Source organism: Mastigoproctus giganteus, chromosome 10 (assembly GCF_048544385.1).
Source record: "Mastigoproctus giganteus isolate SK-2022 chromosome 10, ASM4854438v1, whole genome shotgun sequence".
NCBI classification, from domain to species: domain Eukaryota; kingdom Metazoa; phylum Arthropoda; class Arachnida; order Uropygi; family Thelyphonidae; genus Mastigoproctus; species Mastigoproctus giganteus.
Window position 1 is genome coordinate 60546751 of NC_143584.1, and position 24951 is coordinate 60571701.

Here is a 24951-nt window from a genome sequence, read left to right on the forward strand (position 1 = left end):
TACTGTTCTCCCAACTACACTAATCACTTGGAGCTCTTTGACTTCCTCTCTTTGCAACTTGACTTTCTCCAGTCCAACTTTCCTAACAGTGAGGTAATTTTCCTTGGTGATTTTAATGTTCACAACTCCAGCTGGCTTCCGTTTTCTAGTCATACCGACCCAGCTAGTCGAGATGCTGAGGCTTTTGCAATTACTAATGATCTTTCACAGATTGTTCATTTACCTACAAGAATCCGGGACAATCCTAACCATACAGCCAACATGCTTGAACTTTTTCTCACAAACAATCCTTCAAAGTACATGGTCGAACTGAGTGGTGCTTTAGGCAACTCGGATCACAAATTGGTGATGGTCTCTTCTCCAATGGAACCTTTATCTCATGGCTATTCCCAACCTTGTGTTGTTTGGCATTACAAGAATGAAAAATGGGATGACCTGTGAGATTTCTTTTCTTTTTTTTCCTTGGTCGGATTACTGTTTCAAAACTTCTGATGTCAACATTTGCTCAGATCATGTCAGTGAAATTATTCTTGTAGGGATGGAATCCTTTATTCCACACTCCAGTTTAAAACTTGGACCGTTATCTAAACCTTGGTTTTCCAATAAATGTGTTAAGGCTGATAAAAATAAAAGAATGCTTCATATTGTAATTGGCTTGTTTCCAATTCTTCAGTTTCATTTTCTGCCTACTCCAAACCTCACAACACTTGTAAAGCAGTTATTAATCAGTCCAAACTAGGTTCTGAACAGGTTAAGAGTAGAAAACTTCATCCTTGCCTTAATGCTAGCCAAGCATTCTGGCCTCTTGCCAAAGCTATTGGCCACAACTTTTGTCCATCTGTTCCTACCACTGTCAAAACCAGATGGTTCTATTGTCACTACAGCCAAGGATAAAGCTGATCTGCTAGTATCCCATTTTTCTTCCAACTGATGTATTAATGATCTTCGCAAAATACCTCCCAACATTCCCAACATGCTCCATTCAATGCCTCCTGTGGTCTTCCATCCAAAAGATGTCAGAAGGATTTTGACGAATCTTGATGCTAGTAGAGCTCCAGGTACTGATGGTATTTCTCCACTTGTTCTCAAAACCTGTGCTTCTGAACTTACCCATTCCTGTTCTTTCCGCCTTTTTTCATTTTATTATTCCAAAGGTGTTTTTCCTTCTGCTTGGAAATTTGCTCATATCGAGCCAGGAGGGATTTGTCACTCTAAAAAGAGTGACAAATCCCTCCCATCCAATTTTTGTTCCATTGCAATTACTTCTACTCTTTCTAAAGTAATGGAGAAATCAATTAACCGCCAACTCTTAACCTACATAGAAAGCTTCTGTCTGATTAACGATCACCAGTATGGATTCTGTCAGTGACGATCCACTGGTGATTTTATGGCTTATGTTACCCATTTATGGACAAATTCAATGGAAAAGTTCAATGAAACACAAGCAGTTGCTCTTGACATCTCAAAGGCTTTCGATCATGCTTGGCATAAAGGTCTTCTAAACAAGCTTCCATCCTATGGTTTACCAACTGTTTTTTGTAATTGGTTATCCAGTTTTCTCTCTGGCCGCTCACTGAGGATGACGTTAGATGGTTCTCTGTCTTCTAACTTCTCCACTAATGCTGGTGTCCCCTAAGGTTCAGTTCTTTCCCCCCACAATTTTCCTCTTGTATATTAATGACCTTCTTTGATTGACCAGAAATCCTATCCATATTTTTGCTGATGATAGCACTTTGCATTCCACTTTCCAGTGTGAGAAACCTCGCTCTATTCAATCAGCTTCAACTTCTTGAATATCCACTACCAATTCCTTAAATGCCAATCTCCAGGTAATTCTCCAGTGCGGCAAAGACAACTTAGTTGTATTTCAATCCTCCTAAAACTCAGTCCAGTCTTATATCTTGTAAAAAGGATTCTTCTGCTCGTATGCTCACAATCAATCACACTCCAATTTCTAGGCAAGATGATATATCTCTTTTGGGATTTACCCTGACTTCTAATCTCTCTCTCTTGGAACAAGCATATTACAAATATTGCTTCCTCTGCATATAAAAAACTTTGTTTTTCCTTTCACTCTCGCTGTTACTTTTCTTACAAACAGCTGTTCACTCTGTACAAATCACAAATCCACCCTATCATAGAATATTGTTCCCACATCTGTGGCGGTGTCCACAAAACCTCTCTCAGGCTTCTAGATTCCATTCAGAAGAGGGAAGTCAGGTTAATTAATGACTCATCTCTAACAGAGTCACCCCACTCTCTGTCTCATAGACACTGTTTCTGCTGCATGCCTTTTCTACAGATACTTCCATGGGCATTGTTCTTCTGAATTGGCTTCAATAATTCCTCTTTTCTCTTTCAAAATAGTCTGAACACGTGCCACCAAAAGCCGACATCCATTTACTGTCCAACTTCAAATTCACAGAAGAAACTTTTCATCTTCCTCGTTTAATCATTCAACTGCTGTTTTCTGGAACAACCTTCCTTAATATGTATTTCCTGAAAATTATAGTCTACAGAAGTTCAAGGCTAATGTCAATAAATATCTTCTTTCGTCTCCTCAACCTCCAACCCATACACAGTACTAAGTACTATAGATTCTAATACCTCTCCTGTTTAAGGTTTTCATAAAAAAAAAAAAAAAAACCTGTCTACAGAATTTTTAATATTTTGAATCAGATTATCCAACATCCGGTTAACTGTAACTGGATTAGCTAGGGTGTACTGTTTTATAATAATCTTATTCTTCTTAGCTTTTTCTTTGTTTTAATTTTCCATACAAGTATATAGCTTTATTATTTCTTTGTTCTTCGAATGGCTATCAAGGGCATCAAGTTAACCTGGCAACAGATAATCCCACCAAAAACTACATATAGTACAGATACATATTAAAATAAAAAGGTAATAAAATGTATTGTTTATAAGCTGGACCAAATCATTGTCTTTTTTGCAATATACATGCAAAGAATTAGCCAAAAGTAGACTCTTGCTGTGAAAAAACAAATAAAGAGAAACTAAAAACAATAAACCAAAATTGCAACAATTTAAATAGTGGATGCAGTAGACTCCTCTCTCTGCCCAGACATTGTTTAGCCATTTTTCCCCCCTGAAAGCCACGGGACACTCTCTAATTACAAATGGCATCTGTCACTGAGGAACCAATTCGGGAGTTCAGGGGACCCTATTCACAGCCTACGATCCAGTCGTTGTCTTGTTAGTGATATAAAAACAAAGAATTATTCGCAAGCAGGTAACGTATGTGAAACACTATCAGAGATGGTTTGTGTGAAAATAAAGGGAACCTGAAAACCATAAAACAAAAATGCCAACACTTGAAATAGCGGCTTTTAGTTACAATTTGTGCAACAGGAAATATCGCCTATTTAATTATTTTGAAAATTTTGTGTCTTTTAAATTTTATTGATTTATTTTCACCACGTACTACCTAAACCTTCTGCATACCACTGGTGGTGTGAGTACTACACTTTGGGAACATTGCTTTAGTTGATGTGATTTTTTGAATTTTGTTTTATTTGACATAAATTTATATGAATTCATGTTTTATAATTACAACATTGTGTAAACTGATAATATGGCTCCTAAAAAGTGCAGTAAGAAGAAATTTTCAATTAAAATTAAACAAAGAATGTGGCGAAAATTTCAATATCCAAGGTCTTGGAATGAATATTAAAATAAAAATTACTATATTTTGCAGAAGGGGGGGGTATTACATCATGGGGTGAGTTTCATCCCCTGTCACCTAACCTGGATGCAACACTGGTGAGGGGGCATAAATTTAAATTGAGAAAATACTTGTAGAAGCTAGTAGTTTGAATAAATTTTAGGAAGAACTAGACAGATTATTAGAGGGATCAGACAGATGATGTGAGAAGTGGTGGCTTTTTTTTTTTTCTTTTTGCAGATGCTGTATAAGCTTACTATCTTGCATCATTTGCCATTACTACTAATAATAATAAGTCTCTCTTGACTTTGACTCATAGACATTCACTCTCTACTGTATTCTTTTAATTTAGAAGTCTTCATATGCCATTCTGCAAACTTACAAACCTTGATGAAATTTCTACAAGCATGACCAATAATATGACCATGTCAAAAAGAAAAACAATACTTTAAAAGTAACATGTATATCATACTTGAAAAACTGTTTTTTTGTACAAAAATATTTATTTATTATTGTAATAAAAATATTTATTCAATATATATTTATTTTTTGTTTAATAAGTAATTTTGAATTTCATTGGGCTTATGCATGTAGTGTACTCTCTTGTATATTAATATAATAATTTTGAAAAAAAAAAGTAAAAATATATCAGAATATTATATGAAAAATTAAGAAGCAGATTTTATCTTAGCACATTCATATCTAATGTTGTATTTATTTACCACTGAACAGGACGCCCAGATGCTGAAATAGTTAACTTCAAATATTCAGTACAGGCATCATTTTCTCCACTGATCTTGTAATGTAGAAGTGTACACATATTAGCTAATACTTGGCAGGCTGTGATATTTTTGCCAACCTAAAAGAAAGTCAAAAGATGCTAATAACAACAATTTATTCTGAATCTAATAGAGTGTATGCATGCACGAATGCACACAGTATGCTGTCACAGATACCAGCATAATGCAATTATGCTAAAAATTAAGTTTTAGGTTTAAATATTTATGTAAAATAATAAAATTAGTAAAAGTAGTAAAATAAAATAATACTATGAAATTAGACAATTTTAAACTAGATTCCAATCATCTAATTCTCACTTGCAATTGGAAAATGCATACCGAGATAACAAATTTTTGCAATCTTGCAGAGTATGATAATGATGTTGAATTACAAAATAAACCTCTCCTTCTCTCTCTCAAAATCTATAATACTTAAAACCATTAGTACTATATGCATCTGAAATCTGGTCCTCAGAACCTGCCTCTCTGCGTAACAGATTCCTGGCGATGGAACACTGGATTCTAGCAGTGGCATTTGATGCAAGAAAGCAAGTGTATGAGCTTATGCAGCATCAGCCAAAAAAAAAAAAAAAAAAAAAAAAAAAAAAATCACACCATTCCCTCCAAATGCCTGTCCAGTTCCTCCTTAAATTTATTCAACCTATCAACTTCCACAATGACAGATGGAAGTTTGTTCCAGCAATTAACCACCCGCTGGCTAAATGCAAATTTCCGCACATCTAATCTACATCTGTCTTCTCTTAATTTGAATTTATGCCCCCCCCCCTAGGTACGTAATCTGAACAAGTGGAAGGATTCCATCAGAATTCAGCGTGCTCAACCCATTCAAGGCCTTATACACCTCAATCAGATCACCGCGCAGGTGCCTAGTCTCCAGCCACTGCAATTTGCAGAACTTAAGCCTCTCTTGGTAAGAGGATCCCTTCATTCCCCTCACCAATCTTGTTGCCCTTCTCTGTACATGCTCAAGTAAATCTACATACTTCTTAAAATGAGGCCTCCAGACCTGTACGCAGTACTCAAGGCGTGGCCTGACCATTGCCTTATACAGAGGGATAATCACCTCCTTTTCCCTGCTAGCAAAATTCCTAAATATCATTGACAAAACCCCATGACCTGCCCTGGCAGCCTGTCTGCATTGCTCAGAAAACTTCATATCTGACTGCACAATTACTCCCAGGTCTTTTTCATTTTCTACCACCTTAAGTGTAGTACCACACAGTTGGTACGTTTCTCTGGGGTTACTTCTACCCATATGCAGTACTTTGCATTTGTCAAGGTTAAACTTCAGTTGCCACTTCTTAGCCGATCTGCCCAAATTATCTAGATCCTGTTGCAGTAGCACACTGCCGTTACTGTCATTAACAACCCTGCCAACCTTTGTATCATCTGCAAACTTCGCCATTAAGCCTGATATACCTTCATCAATATCATTGATAAATATACAAAACAACAGTGGACCTAACACCGAACCCTGTGGGACTCCACTAATAACATTAGTCCAAGAAGAGCAGCACCCATTGATTACCACCCTCTGTCTTCTCCCACTTAACCATCCTTTTATCCATTGTAGCAACTTACCCTTAATACCATTCTGCTCCAATTTGTACAATAGTCTTCCATGCGCAACAGTGTCAAAAGCTTTCCTGAAATCCAAATATATGATATCAAAATTATTTTTTGCATCCAGTTCCTTTGTAACCACATCATAATATCCTATCAAATTTGTCAGACAAGACTTTCCCTTAACAAACCCATGCTGTGTCTGAATTATTGCTGCAGTCTTGTCTAGATGATCCTGCAATGCATCTTTAACCGGTGACTCCATTATTTTACCCGGAACAGAAGTTAAACTAACTGGTCTGTAATTACTCGTGTCACCCTTCGATCCCCATTTGTGAATTGGGGATACATTTGCACATCTCCAGTCCGTGGGAACCTCCCCTGAGTCCAAGGACACTCTCATAATTATGGCTAAGGGTTTGCTTAGTTGCTTTGCTGCCTCCTTTAATATAACTGGATAGATCCCATCCACCCCAGGTGCTTTTCTTATGTTTAACTTCAACAATTTCTCCTCCACTTTGCTTTCAGTTATTACAAAATCATTAATTATCCTGCTACAATTTGATAACCTTCTGCCATTTTCAAACCTTAATAATTCCTCATGTGTGAATGTAGATGCAAAATACTCATTCAGTTTGTTTGCTATCTGAGCAGGATCATCAACAGTCGAACAATCGATGTCAAGTGGACCAATCAGATTCATCCCCTTCCTTATAATACTTAGTACCATTAGTACTATACCATACATGGGGGGGAAGAAAACAAGCTACCGGAGATTTACTGTACCCTAATATTTTAGAAACAAAGGGGGGAGAGAGAGAGAGACAGAGAGAGTTTAACTTCTGTTCCAGGAAAATTAATGGAGGCACTGGTTAAAGAAGCACTGCAGGATCATCTAGACAAGACTTCAGTTATAGCTTGGACACAGCATGGTTTTGTTAAGGGGAAGTCTTGCCTGACCAATTTGATTGGATACTATGATGCAGTCACAAAAGAACTGAATGCAGGGAATAAGTTTTATATTATATACTTGGATCTTAGAAAGGCTTTTGATACTGTTGGACACGGAAGACTGCTGCCCATACTTTTTTTTTTTTTTTTTTTTTTTATGAAAACCCCAAACACGAAAGGTATCAACCTATAGTACTTAGTACCGTGCATGGGTTGAAGGAGAAGTATGGGGAGGAGGGGGGTGCCGGAAACTTTGCTCTAGAGACTAAACATGGGTTTCACCACTTCAAGCCTCCAATAAGCAAAGTGGTGGTATTTCACCGGTTGATGAAAGTCATCTACCACCTGTGGAGCAGTGTGCAGTGTGGCATTGGAGGAAAATTGCTGCTATGGATAAAGGGGTGGTTGAGGGGGGAGAAGACAGAGAGTGGTAATTAATAGACACTGCTCATCGCGGACTAATGTTATTAGTGGAGTCCCTCAGGGTTCAGTGTTGGGTCCATTATTGTTTTCTTTATTTATAAATAATACTGATGATGGTATATCAAGCTTAATGTTCAAGTTTGCAGATGATACAAAGGTTGGTAGGGTTGATAAGGACACTACTGACGCTAGGTTGCTGCAACAAAATCTGGAAAGGTTGAGCAGATGGGCCGAGAGGCGGCAAACGAAGTACAACATTGACAAATGTAAAGTACTACACATGGGAAACAGCAACCCCAGGGCAAGGTATCAACTCTGCGGCACCACACTGACAGTGGTAGAGAATGAAAAGGAGCCGGGGGCAATTGTGCAGGCAGACACGAAGTTCTCAGAGCTGTGCAGGCAGGCCACAAGAGTAGCTCACGGTGTCTTATCAATGACATACAGGAACTCCTCCAGTAGGGACAAGGAGGCGACCATTCCCCTGCACAAGGCAATGGTCAGGCCACACCTTGAGTACTGTATACAGGTCTGGAGGCCCCATTCCAAGAAGGATGGAGAGCCGCTGGAATGAGTACAGAGAAGGGCAAGATTAGTGAACGGAACAAAGGGTTGCTCCCATGAAGAAAGGCCCAAGTCCTGCAAATCACAGCGCCCAGAGACCAGGCACCGGCAAGGTGACCCGACAGAGGTGCACAAAGCCTTGAATGGCCCAAGCACGCTCAATGCCGATGGGACTCTGCCTCCCTCTCAGAACAATCACCCGAGAGGGCACAAATTGAAATTAAGGAAAGACAGAGGCGGGACAGATGTGCGGAAACTTGCCCCCAGCCAGCGGGCAGTTGAGAGAGAGAGAGAGAGAGAGAGAGAGAGAGAGAGAGAGAGAGAGAGAGAGAGAGATGGTTGTTCCACAGAACAGAAACAAAATCAATATGTGAGGAAAAAAGTTCGATCTAAGAGTTTGGTGATGCCCAAAATGCTTAACACAGTCCAAGTGAATGGACTTGGACTGTGTTAAGCATTAGTTTGGATTAGTTCAGAAAAGAGCAGCAGAATGATAGATGCTAATTCAAAAGAAAAGAAAAAAGTAAGTGAAAAGAAAAAGCAAGGTAGAAGAATCCTGAATGTCTATGAGACAGATAACAGAGACTCTTCAAAAGAGACAAATCATTAATAACTTGATAGTCCTCTTTTGAACAGTCTAGAAGCTTGAGAGAAATCTTGGGGGCACAACCCCCTCCTACTTAGGAACATTATTCCTGGGGGGGGGGATTTCAGATTTACACAGTCAGTAGCTGCATAGAACAGGAGTAAAGCTGAGAGTGAAGGAAAAACACAGTTTGTTTTTTTTTATACAGGGTGATTCACTACCAGTGCGACAAATTTGCAGGAGGTGTAGGGGGCACAAAGACGAATCGGAATCACATAGCATTACAGGGTCCGAAATGCCTTCGTCATGCGGTAGAGGACGTTGAACGGGAGGTCACGTGAACAGCGATCCCGCTGGAAGTCAGCATTTGCAAATCGTTTCTGTTGAAGAAACCAAGTAGCAAAAGTGCTCCCGAGTGGATAATCCGCAGGCTCCAATGATTGGATGCGTTGCAGATGGTATGAACTCATTTGGTTTGTTGACAGTATCCTCCATACAGTGGATTGGGAAATACCCAATCGTTGGCCTATCGCTCGAGTACTCGTACTCTGATTGCCTTCTGCAAGACGTAGGACATTCTCCTCATTGTCTGGCGTCCTCGTCGTTCGCTCTCAATTCATGGTACCTCTCGTGAAACAACCAGTCTCACGTAACCTTCTGTGCGGGAAACGTTCCATGTTCAAGCGCAGAGCACCACGCCCGTTACAGTCTGCAGCTCCATACGTGAGGTGCATGTCGGCCAGTTCAACGTTTGAATACTCATCAATCCTACTGCCTCGGGAACCGGTTCGCAAATGCTGACTTCCAGCGGGATCGCTATTCACATGACTTCCCATTCAACGTCCTTTACCGCATGACGAAGGCATTTCGGACCCTGCAATGCAATGCTATGTGATTCCGATTTGTCTTTGTGCTCCCTACACCTCCTGCAAGTTTGTCACACTGGTAGTGAATCACCCTGTATAGAGAAAGTGACATTGAGCTTATGCTGCAACATTGTAAGTCAGAATATATACCTGACCTGCAAGAAATAATGCAGGACTAAGTTTTAGAAGGAGTGAAATACAGAAATAAGTTTTCTTCACCCAACCAGAGAATCAGCATTTATGGAAGTGGTGATGGATACTTCAGAAGGTGAAGCTGTTTGTGCAAGGCAAAGTTTCAAAATGGAAGGGGATGGAGTTGGAATATACAAGGTGTGGCAAAAGTTCCCAGACTGGTGCTGTTGAGGTCACATTTGCTGAGTTTGAAATTAAACAAATTGCAACAAAAGTGGTAATTGTAGTCGAACCTCCCCCAACAGATAGTGGTACACAGATCCATTAGGATTTCAAGTATCAAGCAGTTTCTAGCAAGAACATTCCATCTCATGATTTTGCAATAAGCAATGAACAAATACCCAATTTTGCTCTAAACTGAGAAAATCTGTAACAGAAACATATGAAATGTTAAAAACTTTATGGTGATGAAACGTTAAGTTGTACTAGTCTGTTTGAATGGTATAAACAGTTCAAAGACAGATGTTCATGATGGCCCAAGAAATGAGGTCTCAGTTGCAAAACTTTGAGAAATTGTGGCAAAAGATCATCATTTGACCCTCAGAATGATCGATAATAAGTTGGATATGAACAAGGACACAATTCATCAAATTCTGCATGAAGACTTAGGGAAAAGGAAGTTCTGTGCAAAATATGTGCTGCACAGCCTCACAGATTAGCAGAAGCAACAAAAAGTAGCATTATGCAAAGACTTCATCCAGACTTATCAAAGACAATCCTAATTCCACTTCACTGTATTGTCAAGCTATTTTTTGCATCCAGTTCCTTTGTTATATTACTATTAAAGTGATCTTGCTGATCAATCAGGTTGGTCAGCAAGATCGCTCTTTACAAATCCATGCTGTGACTTAAGTATAATTGGATTCTAGTCTAGATCTTCCTGGATTACTTCTTTCACAAGTGAACTATTATTTTTTCCTCGAACAGAAATTAAGCTAACAGGTTATATAATTACTCATTTCACCTTTTAATCCTCCCACCTTTGTAAACTGGGGATTCATTTGCACACCTTCAGTCAACAGGGACCTCACCTGAATCGAAATATGCTATCATAATTAGGGCCAAAGGTTTGCTTACTTACTTTTTTGCCTCCCTTAATATAATTTAACAGATCTCATCCAGCCAGGTGCCTTTTTTTTTATGTTTAGCATTAAAAATTGAGACCCTGCTGATGAGGCTATTTGGAGGAGCAACACTTTCGGGACCCATTAAGTGGGACTTAATTTGGAACTTAGTGAAACTTCTGATTTAAAATCGAAAGTATATTAATTATTTTCAATCCTGTGATTAAACTGGGGCATTTGATTTTTACTTGGCCTTTATGATTATCCAAAAAAAGCATGGTTGACTTCATCTACCACTGTGTTGTAACAATGAGTAAGAACAGTAGCATGTATACTTGCATGTACACCAATGCTAGGAATATAATAAATAAATTTAATGAATTTGAAGTGCTGGTTAAGACATCCAAGGCAGATATTCTTGGGATATGAAGGAGGTGGTGTCAACCAGATATAAGGGATGAAGAATTAGAATCTGGGGAGTAAAATGTGTACAGAAAAGATGGACAGGATAGAAAGAGGGGGGGGGGGTATGCTGTTAGTTAAGAAACACATAGAATCTAAAAAATGCAACCAGTTTACAGAGATGAACAGTGCAACGTTGAGTCAGTTTTGTGTGACATAAGCACTGGGAAAGCAAAAATGAGGGTAGGAGTTTGTTATAGGCCTAATGACTCTGATGAGTACAACGAACAATTATACAGATAAATAGAGTGGGAAAGTAAATTAGGGCGTCTTATAATGGGGGATTTTTAACTTCCCAGATATAGCCCGGACCTTGTGGATTGCTCACTCGCACACTAGCATGGCTTTTGTGGATTTATTGGATGACTGTTTCTACAGCAGCATGTTAGAAAGCCAACAAGAGGCAGTAACACTCTTGATCTATTTATCATCATTGATTATTCATGTATTAAGAATTTACAGATAAAGGAACCACTGGATACTGATCACAGTGTACTGATGTGGGATTTACTTAAAGATGTAACTACCATCAGGGGTAAAGGGAAGAGGTTTTTGCTTTTGTAAAGGCGACTACAGTGGTCTCAGAGATTTTTTAGGTTCTATTTAGTGGGACCAACTGACGATGTTACCAACAGCAAATTCTAAATGGGAAGCATTGAGGAAAGTAATTTGGGAAGCTACTAGGCTTTTTGTTCCACATAAGAAATACTTCTCTAGGTTCAGGCCCAATGGACATCAGATGAACTAATAAGACTTATTATTATTATTATTATTATTATTATTAGCGATATGGTGCAAGTAAGCTTGAGGCTTATGCTCCACCAGCCAAAAAAAAAAAAAAAATATTCCCTGTGATGAGACAGAGAGAGAGAGAGAGAGAGAGATTCAAAGTAGAAGGGAATCACCAAGAAAGAGAAGATTGATGATATCCAGCTCAGGACTCAGGGTACGCCAAGCCCATATTCACCAGATGTGAGCCCCTGGACTTGTGGCAGAGAAGAACAATGCAGGGGATTCACATAAATTGTCAGGAAACACAGAAACCTAGGGTAGTCGAAGATCAAGCTAGTCCAAGATCAAGTCACAAAGCAGGATAGGAAAGAGAAGATTATGAAAAATCTTTGGCAAAAGATGCAAAGAAAAACAGCAAAGACTTCTTTACTTATATAAACTCTAAAACGAAGGGGATAAATCAGATTGGTCCACTTAATATCAATGGTTTGACTGTACATGATTATTCTCAGATAGCTGCAGAACTAAATGTGTATTTTGCATCTACATTCACACATGAGGAGTTATCCGAGGAGGAGAGGGAGTCAGCTGTTTATTAAACTGTAACAGAGAGTTAAATGATTTTATAATAACTCAAAGCAAAGGGGAGAAGAAATTTTTGAAGTCTAATTCACAAAGTGGGATCGAAGGGTGACACAGGTAATTACAGACGTGTTAGTTTGACAGGCATCCGTAGCTGAGTGGTCAGGAGCTGGAATGCAGCAGCACACGCTCTTTGAGTAGATGGGGGTTCAAGCCCCTGACTGCAAAATACGGTGAATCTCCCAACCCGCACTAGACAAGCTTGGTAGATTATGGTCCATTTCCCTCCACATGAATTTTTGAGGAGGCTTCCATCTTGCAGTGGGTTGATAATGGCTGCATCTTTAGTTTGACTTCTGTTGCAGGGAAAACAATGGAGTCAGTGATTAAAGAAGCTTTGCAGGATCATCTAGACAAGAGCAGCAGTAATAATTCAGACAGCATGGGTTTGTCAAGGGAAAGTCTTGTGTGACAAATTTGACTGGATGCTATGATATGGTCACAAAGGAACTGGATGGAAGAAAGAATTTTGATATCATACACACTTGGATTTCAGGAAACCTTTTGATACTTTTCACATGGAAGACTACTGTACAAATTTAAGCAGAATGGTATTTTTTTTTTTTTTATGTAAACCCCAAACATGAGAGGTATTGGACCTATAGTACTTAGTACCGTGCTTGGGTTAGAGGTTGAGAAGACATTTGTTGACATTGGACTTGAACTTCTGTAGACTGTAATTTTCCTTCATACGTATTTCCTTTTCAGGAAATACATATGAAGGAAGGTTGTTCCAGAAAACGGCAGTTGAATGAATAAACGAAAAAGACGAAAAGTTGGTTCTGTGAGTTTGAAGTTGGACAGAAAATGGATGTTGGCTGGTGGCGGCAAGTGTTCGGACTGTTTTGAAAGAGAGAGCAGGAATTATAGAAGCCAATTCAGAAGAAGTGCCCATGGAAATATCTGTAGAAGAGGCATGCAGTAGAAACAGTACGTCTATTAGACAGCGAGTGGAGAGACTTTGTTAGAGATGAATCATTAATTAAGCTAACTGCCCTCTTCTGAATGGAATCAAGAAGCCTGAGAGAGGTTTTGGGGGAACCACCCCACATGTGGGAACAATATTCCATGGCAGGGCAGATTTGCGATTTATACAGAGTGAGCAGTTGTTTGGAAGAAAAGTAACGCCGAGAGCGAAAGAGAAAACCAAGTTTTTTAGATGCAGAGGAAGCAATATTTCTAATCTGCTTGTGCCAAGAGAGATTAGAAGTCAAGGTAATCCCCAAAAGAGATAACATTTGGCCTAGAAATCGGAGTGTCACTTAAGATAAGCATAGAAGCAGAAGAATCCATTTTGCGAGATATAAGACAAGACTGAGTTTTAGAAGGGTTGAAATCAACTAAGTTGTCTTTGCCCCACTGGAGAATTACCTGAAGATTTAAGGAACTGGTACCACATTTTCGAGAAGATGAAGCTGATTGAGCAGGGCAAGATTTCTCAAAATGGAAAGTGGAATGCAATGTGCTATCATCGGCAAAACTACGGATAGGATTCCCAGTCAATGGTCATTAATATACAAGAGGAAAAGAATGGGGGAAAGAACTGAACCTTAGGAGACACTGGCATTAGTGGAAAAGTTAGAAGACAGAGAGCCATCTACCATCACCCTCAGTGAGTGATCAGAGAGAAAACTAGATAACCAATTACTAAAAAAAATTGGCAAACCATAAGATGGAAGCTTGTTTAGAAGACTTTTATGCCAAACACGATCAAAAGCCTTTGAGATATCAAGAGAAACTACTTGACATCCGAAACTTTCCATTGAATTAGTCCATAAATGGGTAACATAAGCTAGAATATCACCAGTGGATCGACACTGATGGAATACATACTGGTGATCATTGATCAGACGGAAGGTTTCTAGGTAGTTTAAGAGTTGGTGGTTAATTGATTTCTCCATTACTTTAGAAAGAGTAGAAGTAATTGCAATGGCGCGATAATTGGATGGGAGGGATTTGTCACCCTTTTTAGGAACTGGATGGATATGAGCAAATTTCCAAGCAGAAGGAAAAACACCTTTGGAATACGATAGTGAAAAAAGGCAGCAAAGAACAGGAGTAAGTTCAGGAGCACAGGTTTTGAGAACAAGGGGAGAAATACCATTGGGACCTGGAGCTTTCTTAGCATCAAGATTCGTCAAAATCCTTCTGACATCCTTTTGACGGAAGACTACAGGAGGCATTGAATGGAGCGTGTTGGGAATGGTGGGAGGTGTTTTACCAAGATCATTAATACATGAGTTGGAAGAAAAATGGGATGCTAGCAGGTCAGCTTAATCCTTGGCTGAAGTGACTACACAACCATCTGGTTTGGAAAGAGGTGGGAGCAGAGATGGGTAAAAGTTGGGGCCAATAGCTCTGGAAAGAGACCAGAATGCTCAGCTACCATTAGGGCAAGAAGCAAGTTTTCTACTCTTAGCTTGTTCAAACTCTAGTTTGGACTGTTTAATAACAGATTTACAATTAATGCGAACTTTGGTGTAGACAGAAAATGAAACTAAAGAATTAGAAACAAGCCAATTACGATACGCAACATTCTTCTCTTGAACTGCCTTAGCACATTTATTGGAAACCCAAGGTTGAAAAACTTCTCGCTGAACGAGAAGATTTTTAGCCATATTTAGCCACTTTATTGAATATTTTATACATCAAATTATTTTCTATAAGTAGTCTATAGACCTAGTCAGGATCGTTAGTTTATTCTGAATTGAGACAGCGAGATTTAGAAGTTAATTAATACTTAAGTGTCCGTAGATTTAACGTTCGTAACTTGCCGCCTTTGTCATATGATACGTTATATTCCAAACTAGATAGCTTTAGTATAGTATAGTATAATATTGTCAATTAATCAGTAAAATCTATTAAACTTGTTAAACTTCGTTGTCAATTAAATTGTACTTTTAACTAAATACATATAACGACTTAGATTACAAAGGTAACATAATTAATTAATACATAACTTGATACGGAAGCTATATAAAGGGAACTTGTAGATAATTAATACTTGATACTGAAAAATATATATACCATTATAACTGTGTTGGGATACAAGTTTAGGCTTATAATTTTGTACTGAAATTGAAATTTTATTGAAAGTAAATCGGAATCATGACTCAGACCAGAGCAGCAAAGCAAAAGGCTCAAGCTAATGGGAGTGCTATGGCTCAGAGGGTAACTGAGGGGGGCAGTTGCCCTCTGAATCACAGCCTTTTAAAATGCACTGTTTGCATGATGTTTGTGGAGGAATCAGGTACGGGACATGATATTGTCATGGGGGATGTCTTTGTGAGTGCACGATGCAAGGAGTGTAACGAAATCGGGCAACAATTCAGCGTTGTTATTGGCCTATATGAGAGCTTGAAGGACAGGGCAGATGCCCTCGAAAGAACTAAATTGAGGGGCCCATCAAGCTCTCAGCTGCCCACATCAACGCCAGAGATTACACTTGTTCATCACGCAACACAGCGGCAACTCGCAAGGCAGAATGCGCTGGTCCCACAGGAACTAGTAGTTGTTGGTGACTCTATTGTCAGAGAAACGGGAAAATGCTTTGTAAGGGTATGTCTGCCAGGGGCAAAGGTTGATCACGTTGTAGAGCAGATAACATCTTTTAAGGGCACAAAAGGTGATATAGCTGTACACGTTGGCACTAATGATATCAAGAGTAGGAGAACGGCAGAATAACTTAACAAGTACAGGTCACTGTTGAAAAAAAGCCGTAAATTAGGGTTGAATTTGAAAGTGTCTGCAATTCTGCCCAGACATGATAGGATGGAGTATATGATGAGAGCCTTGTCGATCAATTCGGCCCTGGAAAGATTGTGCAAGGCTCAACGGGTAGAATTTTTTTCAGCCTGGACTGTACTTGTTAACAGGAGAGACTGCTTCTACAGGGATGGGATACACTTAAATAGAAAGGGTGCAAGAATATTTGCTGATGCTATCGAGGCAATGTTGAGTGGGTCGGAAAACTGGTAGCTTGGGGGGATACAAAGAATAATAGATTAACAGTAGCCACTGGCAGAGGTGAAAGTGATTCTTGCACTGCTTCTATTGCAATGAGCAGAAGCCTGAAAAACAAGATGCAGGATATTTCAGAGACTGCTGAGAGTCATTGTGGTAGAAGTAAACACATGGGTTGTATTAGGGTAGCTAAGAATAGAAACAGGTGCATGTATACTTGCGTGTACACATTTGCTAGGAGTTTGGAAAATAAATTTAATGAATTTGAGGTATTGCTCAAAGCATCAAAGGCGGATATTGTTCGGATATCAGAGAACTGGAATTTGGGGAGTACAACGTCTACAGAAAGGATAGATAGGATAGGAAGGGAGGAGGGGTTATGCTATTAGTTAAGAAACACATAAAATTCAAGGAAGTGAAGCCAGTCGACATCACTGAACAGTGCAGTGTCGAGTCAGTTTGGTGTGACATAAGCATTGGGAGATCAAAATTGAGAGTAGGAGTGTGCTATAGGCCTAATGACTCAGATTAGTATAATAAGAAACTGTACAGGGAAATAGAGTGGGCCAGTAAATCAGAGAGTCTTATAATGAGGAATTTTAATTTCCCAGATATTGACTGGAAGTTGTGGGTTGGTCACTCACACACTAGCAAGGCTTTTGTGGATTTATTGGATGATTGTTTTCTAAATCAGCATGTCCGGGAGGCAACTAGAGGGAGCAATACTCTTGATTTGATTATCAGTAGCGATTCTTCATCCATTAAGAATCTGCAGATACTGGAACCACTAGGTGGCAGTGATCACAGTGTGCTGAAGTGGGATTTACTCAAAGAGGTAACTACCATCAGGGGTAAAAGGAAGGGTTATTGCTTTCATAAAGGCGACTACGATGGTCTGAGACAGTATTTAAATTCTATACAGTGGGACCAACTGATGATGTTACCAACAGCAAACTCAAAATGGGAAGCATTCAAAGAACTTATCTTGGAAGCTACTAGGCTTTACATACCAACTAAGAAATATTGTTCAAGGTTTAGGTCTAAATGGATGTCAGATGAAATAATGAGACATATAACAGAAAAGAAAAATGCATAGGATACATATAAATTAACACATAACACAGAAGCCTATGATAGATACAAGTTGATCTGTAACCAAGTTACAAAGGAGGTTAGGCAGGCAAAGGCAGATTATGAGAAATCTTTGGCAAGGGATGCAAAGAAAAACAGCAAAGAGTTCTTTTCTTATGTAAACTCTAGAAGGAAGGGGATAAATCAGATTGGTCCACTTGATATCGATTGGTCAACTGTTGATGATCCTCCTCAGGTAGCTAACAAACTAAATGAATATTCTGCATCGACATTCACACACGAGGAGTTATTCAACGAGGGGAATGCCAAAGGTGTATTCAACTTCATCTCTCAGTTATTCATCTTGTATTAACTGAGAGTAAAGTGGAGGAGAAATTGTTGAAGATAAACACAAGAAAGGCACCTGGGGTGGATGGGATCTATCCAGTTATATTAAAGGAGGCAGCAAAGGAAGTAAGCAAACCTTTCGCCATAACTATGAGAGCTTCCTTGGACTCAGGGGAGGTACCCACAGACTTGAGATGAGCAAATGTGATCCCAATTCATAAAGGAGGATCATCGGCTTCTATGGCCATAATGTACCTGCCAAGATTTTTGCAGTACTCTGATCCAAGCCCGAGGCGGGATTCGAACCCACAACCTTTGGTTTCCAGGCAGGCACTCTACCCAACCAGATAACCTGGTCGGCTGTTTATCTTCTGTTCCAGGAAAATTAATGGAGGCACTGGTTAAAGAAGCACTGCAGGATTATCTAGACAAGACTTTAGTTATAGCTCGGACACAGCATGGTTTTGTTAAGGGGAAGTCTTGCCTGACCAATTTGATTGGATACTATGATGCAGTCACGAAAGAACTGGATGCAGGGAATAACTTTGATATTATATACTTGGATCTTAGAAAGGCTTTTGATACTGTTGCACATGGAAGACTGCTGCACAAATTGGGGCAGTGTGGCATTGAAGGCAAATTGCTGCTATGGATAAAGGGATGGTTGAGGGGGAGAAGACAGAGAGTGATAATCAATGGACACTGCTCATCGTGGACTAATGTTATTAGTGGAGTCCCTCAGGGTTCAGTGTTGGGTCCATTATTGTTTTCTGTATTTATAAATGATATTGATGATGGTATATCAAGCTTAATGTCCATGTTTGCAGACGTTACAAACGTTAGCAGGGTTGTCAAGGACACTACTGACACTATACTGCTGCAACAGGATCTCAAAAGGTTGAGCAGATGGGCTGAGAGGTGGCAAATGAAGTTTAACACTGACAAATGTAAAGTACTACATAGGGGAAAAGCAACCCCAGAGCAACGTATCAACTCTGTGGTACAACACTGACAGTGATAGAGAATGAAAAGGACCTGGGGTAATTGTGCAGGCAGATATGAAGTTCTCTGAGCAGTGCAGATGGGCTGCAAGATTAGCTCATGGTGTCTTGTCAATGATATATAGGAATTTTTCTAGCTGGGATAAAGAGGTGATTATTCCCTTGTATAAGGCAATGGTCAGGCCACACTTTGATTATGTATACAGGTCTGGAGGCCTCATTTCAAGAAGGATGTAGAGCTGCTGGAACGAGTACAGGGAAGGGCAACAAGATTAGTGAATGGAACAAAGGGGTACTCTTACGAAGAAAGGCTTAAGTTTTGCAAATTACAGTGTCTGGAGACTAGGCACCAGCGAGGTGATCTGATAGAGGTGTATAAAGCCTTGAATGGTTTGAGCATGCTCAATGCTGATGGGATTCTTCCTCTTGCTCAGAATAATCACCTGAGAGTGCATAAATTCAAATTGAGGAAAGAAAGATGTAGGACAGATGTGCGGAAGTTTGCCTTTAGCCAGCGGGTAGTTGGTTGGTGGAACAGACTTCCATCCTTTGTTGTGGAAGTTGATAGCCTAAATAAATTTAAGGCTGAGCTGGACAGGTATTTGGAACAAACGGAGGAGTGCAATGGGAGCTTTTTTTTTTTTTTTTTGGCTGATGCTGCATAAGCGTGCTTTCTTGCATCATATGCCTCTACTAATGCTAATGCTAACACACTCCTCCTCTTAAATTGGTTTTTACAGTGCTTATGTCACAACAAACAGACTCAACATTACACTGTCCATCTCTATCAACTGGATAGACTGCCTTTGATTTTGTTTTTCTTAATTAAGAGCATAACCCGCCCTCCCTTCCTATCCTTTCTGTACACATTGTACTCCCCGAATTCCAATTCCTCACTGCTTATATCTGTGTGACATCATGTCTCTGATATCCCAAGAATAACTGCTTTTGATGACTTGACCAGCACTTCAAATTCATCAAATTTATTTACTATACTTCAAGCATTGGTGTATATGCAAGTACTGGTAGTTCTCGACTTGACGAGTTAATTCGTTCCTAGAGTGCGCTCTTAAAGTGAAAACTCATAAAGCGAGAATCTATTTACGTTCTCAATAATGAAATCAGTTAGCAAATTAGTTTATGTTTAAACAATGATTGATTTCTCAAAGAAATGAAAACATAGCCTGTAAAATCAAGCAAATTATAATAATTGAGAAATTAATTATGACTTACAAATGTTAAAGAATGTTTATTCTTCATCATTATCATCGATTAAATTCCCACTTGTTGAACATTCATTATTGGCTCAGCACTCGGTGATTTGTTGCACGAGGAGTCGTCTTCTTCACAAATGCTTCAGGAAGTGTTTATTTTCAATATAATCTTCTCTTTTCTTTACAAATTTCAATAGCATGCATAAATATTTTTTAGCGGAACGCACAAATTACACTAACACGATTTGCACGGAGTAACAAGTTTAGGAAGCTTAAAAAAAAGAGAACAAAGAGAAGATTCTGAAAATTTATTTATGTATTTTTATACGATTGAAGATTTCACCATAATAACGTAAAAAACGACACAATTCCAGCTATCAGTATTTTTGCAAATGCAATAACGTGGAGTTTACTACCCATTTATAATTGATGAAAGTGTAGTGCGTTTTAATGATTTGAATTGATAACTAATACAATTTACACTATGAAAACGACCTTTTAGGGAGTTCTATAGTGAAATTTTGAACTTAAGAGGTCGTGGAATGAATTACCAAAAAACAATGTGTTATTTGGTAATGTGTTATGGGTTCACATTACGATATTTTCATGATACGATGTAACAGATTAATATTGTAAAGCAGAGTACACTTTATTGTATAGCTACGCGTGTGGTTTGGAATGCGGTATTTGTGAAGGTTTAACATTCATTTTTTGCAATTAATGTTCATATTCCTAGTTCATTTCACAAATATACATGGTCTCAATTCTAATCTCAACGATGTCCATTTCCACTTGCAGTCTGCCAAACCCCATGTACTTTTTCTGACAGAATCTCAGTTATCATTTGATTCAACTACTGCTCATCTCAGTTACCCAAATATGATTCCTTTCGCCTCAAAGGTGGTACTTGTGTATATGTCCATTCCGATATTCCCTGTCAGAGACTTGGTAATTTGGAATCTCCTCTTTTCAATTTTCTCTGGCTTAAAATCTCTCTACCTCATTGGGTCAAATTCATCTGTTGTCTTTACTGTTCTCCCACCTCCACTAATCACTTGGAGCTCTTTGACTTTCTCTCTTTGCAACTTAACTTTCTCTAGTACAACTAACAGTGAGGTAATTTTCCTTGGTGAGTTTAATGTTCACAACCCTAGCTGGCTTCCGTTTTCTAGTAACACCGACCTAGCTGGTTGAGGTGCTGGGGCAAAGACAACTTAGTTGATTTCAATCCTTCTAAAACTCAGTCTTGTCTTATATCTCGCAAATAGGATTCTTCTGCTCCTATGCTTATCTTTGGTGACACTCCGATTTCTAGGCAAAATGATATATCTCTTTTGGGGATTACCCTGACTTCTAATCTCTCTTGTCACAAGCACATTACAAATATTGCTTCCTCTGCATCTAAAAAACTTGGTTTTCTCTTTCGCTCTCAGAATTACTTTTCTTCCAAACAGCTGTTTACTCTGTACAAATTGCAAATCTGCCCTACCATGGAATATTGTTCCCATAGCTGGGGGGGGGGGGTATGCCCCCAAAACCGATCTCAAGCTTCAGGGTTAGGCTAATTAATGACTCCTCTAACAGAGTCTCTCCACTCGCTATCTCATAGACGTACTGTTTCTGCTGCATGCCTTTTCTACAGATACTTCCATGGGCACTGTTCTTCTGAACTGGCTTCTATAATTCCCACTCTCTCTCTTTCTCTTTCAAAACACTCCGAACATGTGCTGCCACCAGCCAACATCCATTTACTTTCCAACTTCAAACTAACAGAACCAACTTTTCATCTTTCTCGTTTATTCATTCAACTGCCATTTTTTGAAAAAACCTTCCATCACACGTATTTCCTGGAAATTACAGTCTACAGAAGATCAAGTCTAATGTCAACAAATATCTTCTTTAGTCTTCTCAACCTCCAACCCAAGCACGGTACTAAGTACTATAGGTGCTAATACCTCTCGTGTTTAGGGTTGTCATTAAAAAAATATATAATTGTTTTCAATTTTGTTGATACTTGATATAAAAAAAAAAAAAAAAAAAAACTCATAAACCCAGGAACTCGTAAAGCAAGAACTGCCTGTATACATGCACCTATTCTTATTCTTAGTTACCCTAACACACACCATGTATTTATTTGTTTAATGATTATTATTATTATTATTATTAATATCAGCCATATGATGCACGGAAGCCTGGGGCTTATGCTGCACTGGCAAAAAAAAAAATTCCAAGTTACCCTGAGAGAGAGAGAGAGAGAGAGAGAAGCAGAAAGGAATTATCAAGAAAGATGAAGAAGAATGATGATATCCATCTCAGGACCCTGGGTGTGCCAAGCCCATACTCACCAGATGTGAGCCCCTGGGGCAAATCATAACTCCCACCAGTCCCTGAAACCCCCCAGCACCCCGCCCTCCAGGCCACTGCTCATTCTAATAGAAGCAGTGCAAGAATCATTTTCACCTCTGTCTCCCATTACTGTTAAGCTTTTAGTCTGTGAATGCCTCGAAGCTAGCAGTTTTCAGACCTACCAAACGCTGACTCAGTAACACCCTTTCTATTTAAATGTTTCCCAAGCCTGTAGAAGCAGTCTCTCCTTTGAGGAAGCACAGACCACAATGAGAAAAATTCTACTCCATGACCCTTGCACAATCACTCCAGGGCCGAATAGATTGACAATGCTCTCATCATATACTCCCTCCTATCGTGTCTGGACAGAATTGCAGACACTTTCAAATTTAACTCTGACTCACAACTTTTTTTCAGCATTTACCTGTACTTGTTAATTAAATCTGCAGATCTCCTACTCTTAATGTCATTAGTGCTAAAATGTGCAACAATATCACCCTTTTTGTCCTTAAAAGATGACATCTTACAACATCACAACTTTTGCCTCTGGCAGACATGCTCTAGTCCTATCGCATCTATCCTTTTTATACAAAATATTAACCATCTCCCTGGCAATAGAGTCCCTGACAATAACTAACTCTTGTGGGATCACTGGATTCTGCCTTGGAGATTGCCGCTGTGTTGCCTGATGCACAAGATTTCTCGTAATCAGCTTTCGCTTCGCTAATGTCCTTTGTGATTTGATTACAGACTTGCTTATATCTACCATAGGCTTCTGTGTCACCGATTTCTTGCTATACTTTTCAATTTATTAATTCTAAAAAGCACTCATTTTGCTTTTCTCACCACACCCTCTTTAGCATTAGCATTAATTGAGGCATATGATGCAAGAAAGCAAGCCTATACATCATCAGCCAAAAAAAAAAAAAAAAAAAAACCCCTTGCCATTTAACCTATCCAGTCACTCCAAATGCTTGTCTAGTTCAGCCTTAAATTTATTTAAGCTGTCAACTTCCACAACAGATGGAAGTCTGTTCCAGTAATCAACTACCCACTAGATAAAGGCAAACTTCAGCACATCTATTCTACAACTGTCTTTCCTCAATTTTAATCTATGCCCCCTCAGATTCTTAATCTGAGCAATCAAAAGTAGCCCATCAGCATTGAGCCTGCTCAAACCATTCAACGCCTTATACACCTCGATCAAATCACCTTGCAGGTGCCTAGTCTCCAAATGCCTTAAATTCTGCAACTTGCAGAATTTAAGGCTTTCTTTGTAAGTGCACCCCTTTGTTTCTCTTGCCAATCTGCGCCTCCGTAGCCAGGTGGGAAGGAGCAGCAGTGCGCAGCACACGCTTCTTGATTAGACCGGGGTTCGAGCCCGTCACCACCAAATACGGAGAATACGGAAAGGTCAAGAAATGACCACCGCATATCCCGGAGCAATATGGCCTTAGTTGCTAATGCTCCTAAAACCAAAATAACTAACTAACTAACTTGCCAATCTTGTTGCCCTTCTGTATACTCGTTCTAGCAACTCTACATCCTTCCTAAAATGAGGCTTCCAGACCTGTATACCGTACTCAAGGTGTGGCCTGACCATTGCCTTATACAAACGGGTAATCACCTCCTTGTCTCTGCTCTCAAAATTCCTATATATCATTGACAAAGACAGCCAATGTCCACATACATGCTTCAAAATCTTTTGTAATTCAGTTGCATACATCAGTTGAAATTTTTTAAAGCTGTCTAATAAGGTGGAAATGTTACTTTGAGATTGTATTAAAATTTCCACATAGTATGGAGGCATGCAGTTCCCTTTTTGGTATACTAATTAATAAGCAATAAGGACAGTGTTATTAAGACAATAAGGACTGCCCATTTTCACCAAGTTTTCAATCTCATCTTTAACCCATTTAACCTATGCCATTATCAACACTATTTGCCAGACAGTTATTGAAGGAATACAATATACTTTCAGATTATGGAAGAAGATGTCAAATGTACATCCATAGTCACCTTCAAATGCTCTCACTGAAAGCAAAGCCGCTATTGATTTGTCAATTATTTTTATTACAAAAATTCACCAAAATGGAATATAGTTTGGAATCATTTTATTACTGTCATCTGTATCAACCCAAAATGGATTTTTTGTAGCCATCACTTCGTCTTCTTTCCCTATCCATGCAATATCACTAACAATTCCTAGTGTTCTTCCAAAATATTTTTTGCTATTTCACTACTGGGAAACATATTTTTGAATACCATGCATATGAGATGTAAGCATAACTCAGAAGAAGATTATGTTCTATGACAAATGATGCAACTAAAGACATTCAGCATGCAAAAAATGTTGTTGCACTATGTAAAGCAACAGCATTTCTTTCAATACACAGCACACTGTCATTATGCTTATTGGTTCGAAAATTTCATGTTTTCCCCCACTTGAAATTGAAAAATTGCATCTACATATGATACACT

The 24951-nt window shown here is 39.0% G+C and overlaps 1 protein-coding gene across 1 annotated transcript in view; it reads right to left on the reverse strand.

Moving 5' to 3' along the window:
- Window positions 1–24951, reverse strand: part of LOC150079049 (meckelin) — an 860544-nt gene that overhangs the window by 621412 nt on the left and 214181 nt on the right. The window contains exon 8 of the mRNA XM_090382499.1: window positions 4405–4541. Within this exon, the coding sequence (XP_090238625.1) occupies window positions 4405–4541 (137 nt within the window). The remainder of the gene's footprint in view (window positions 1–4404; window positions 4542–24951) is intronic.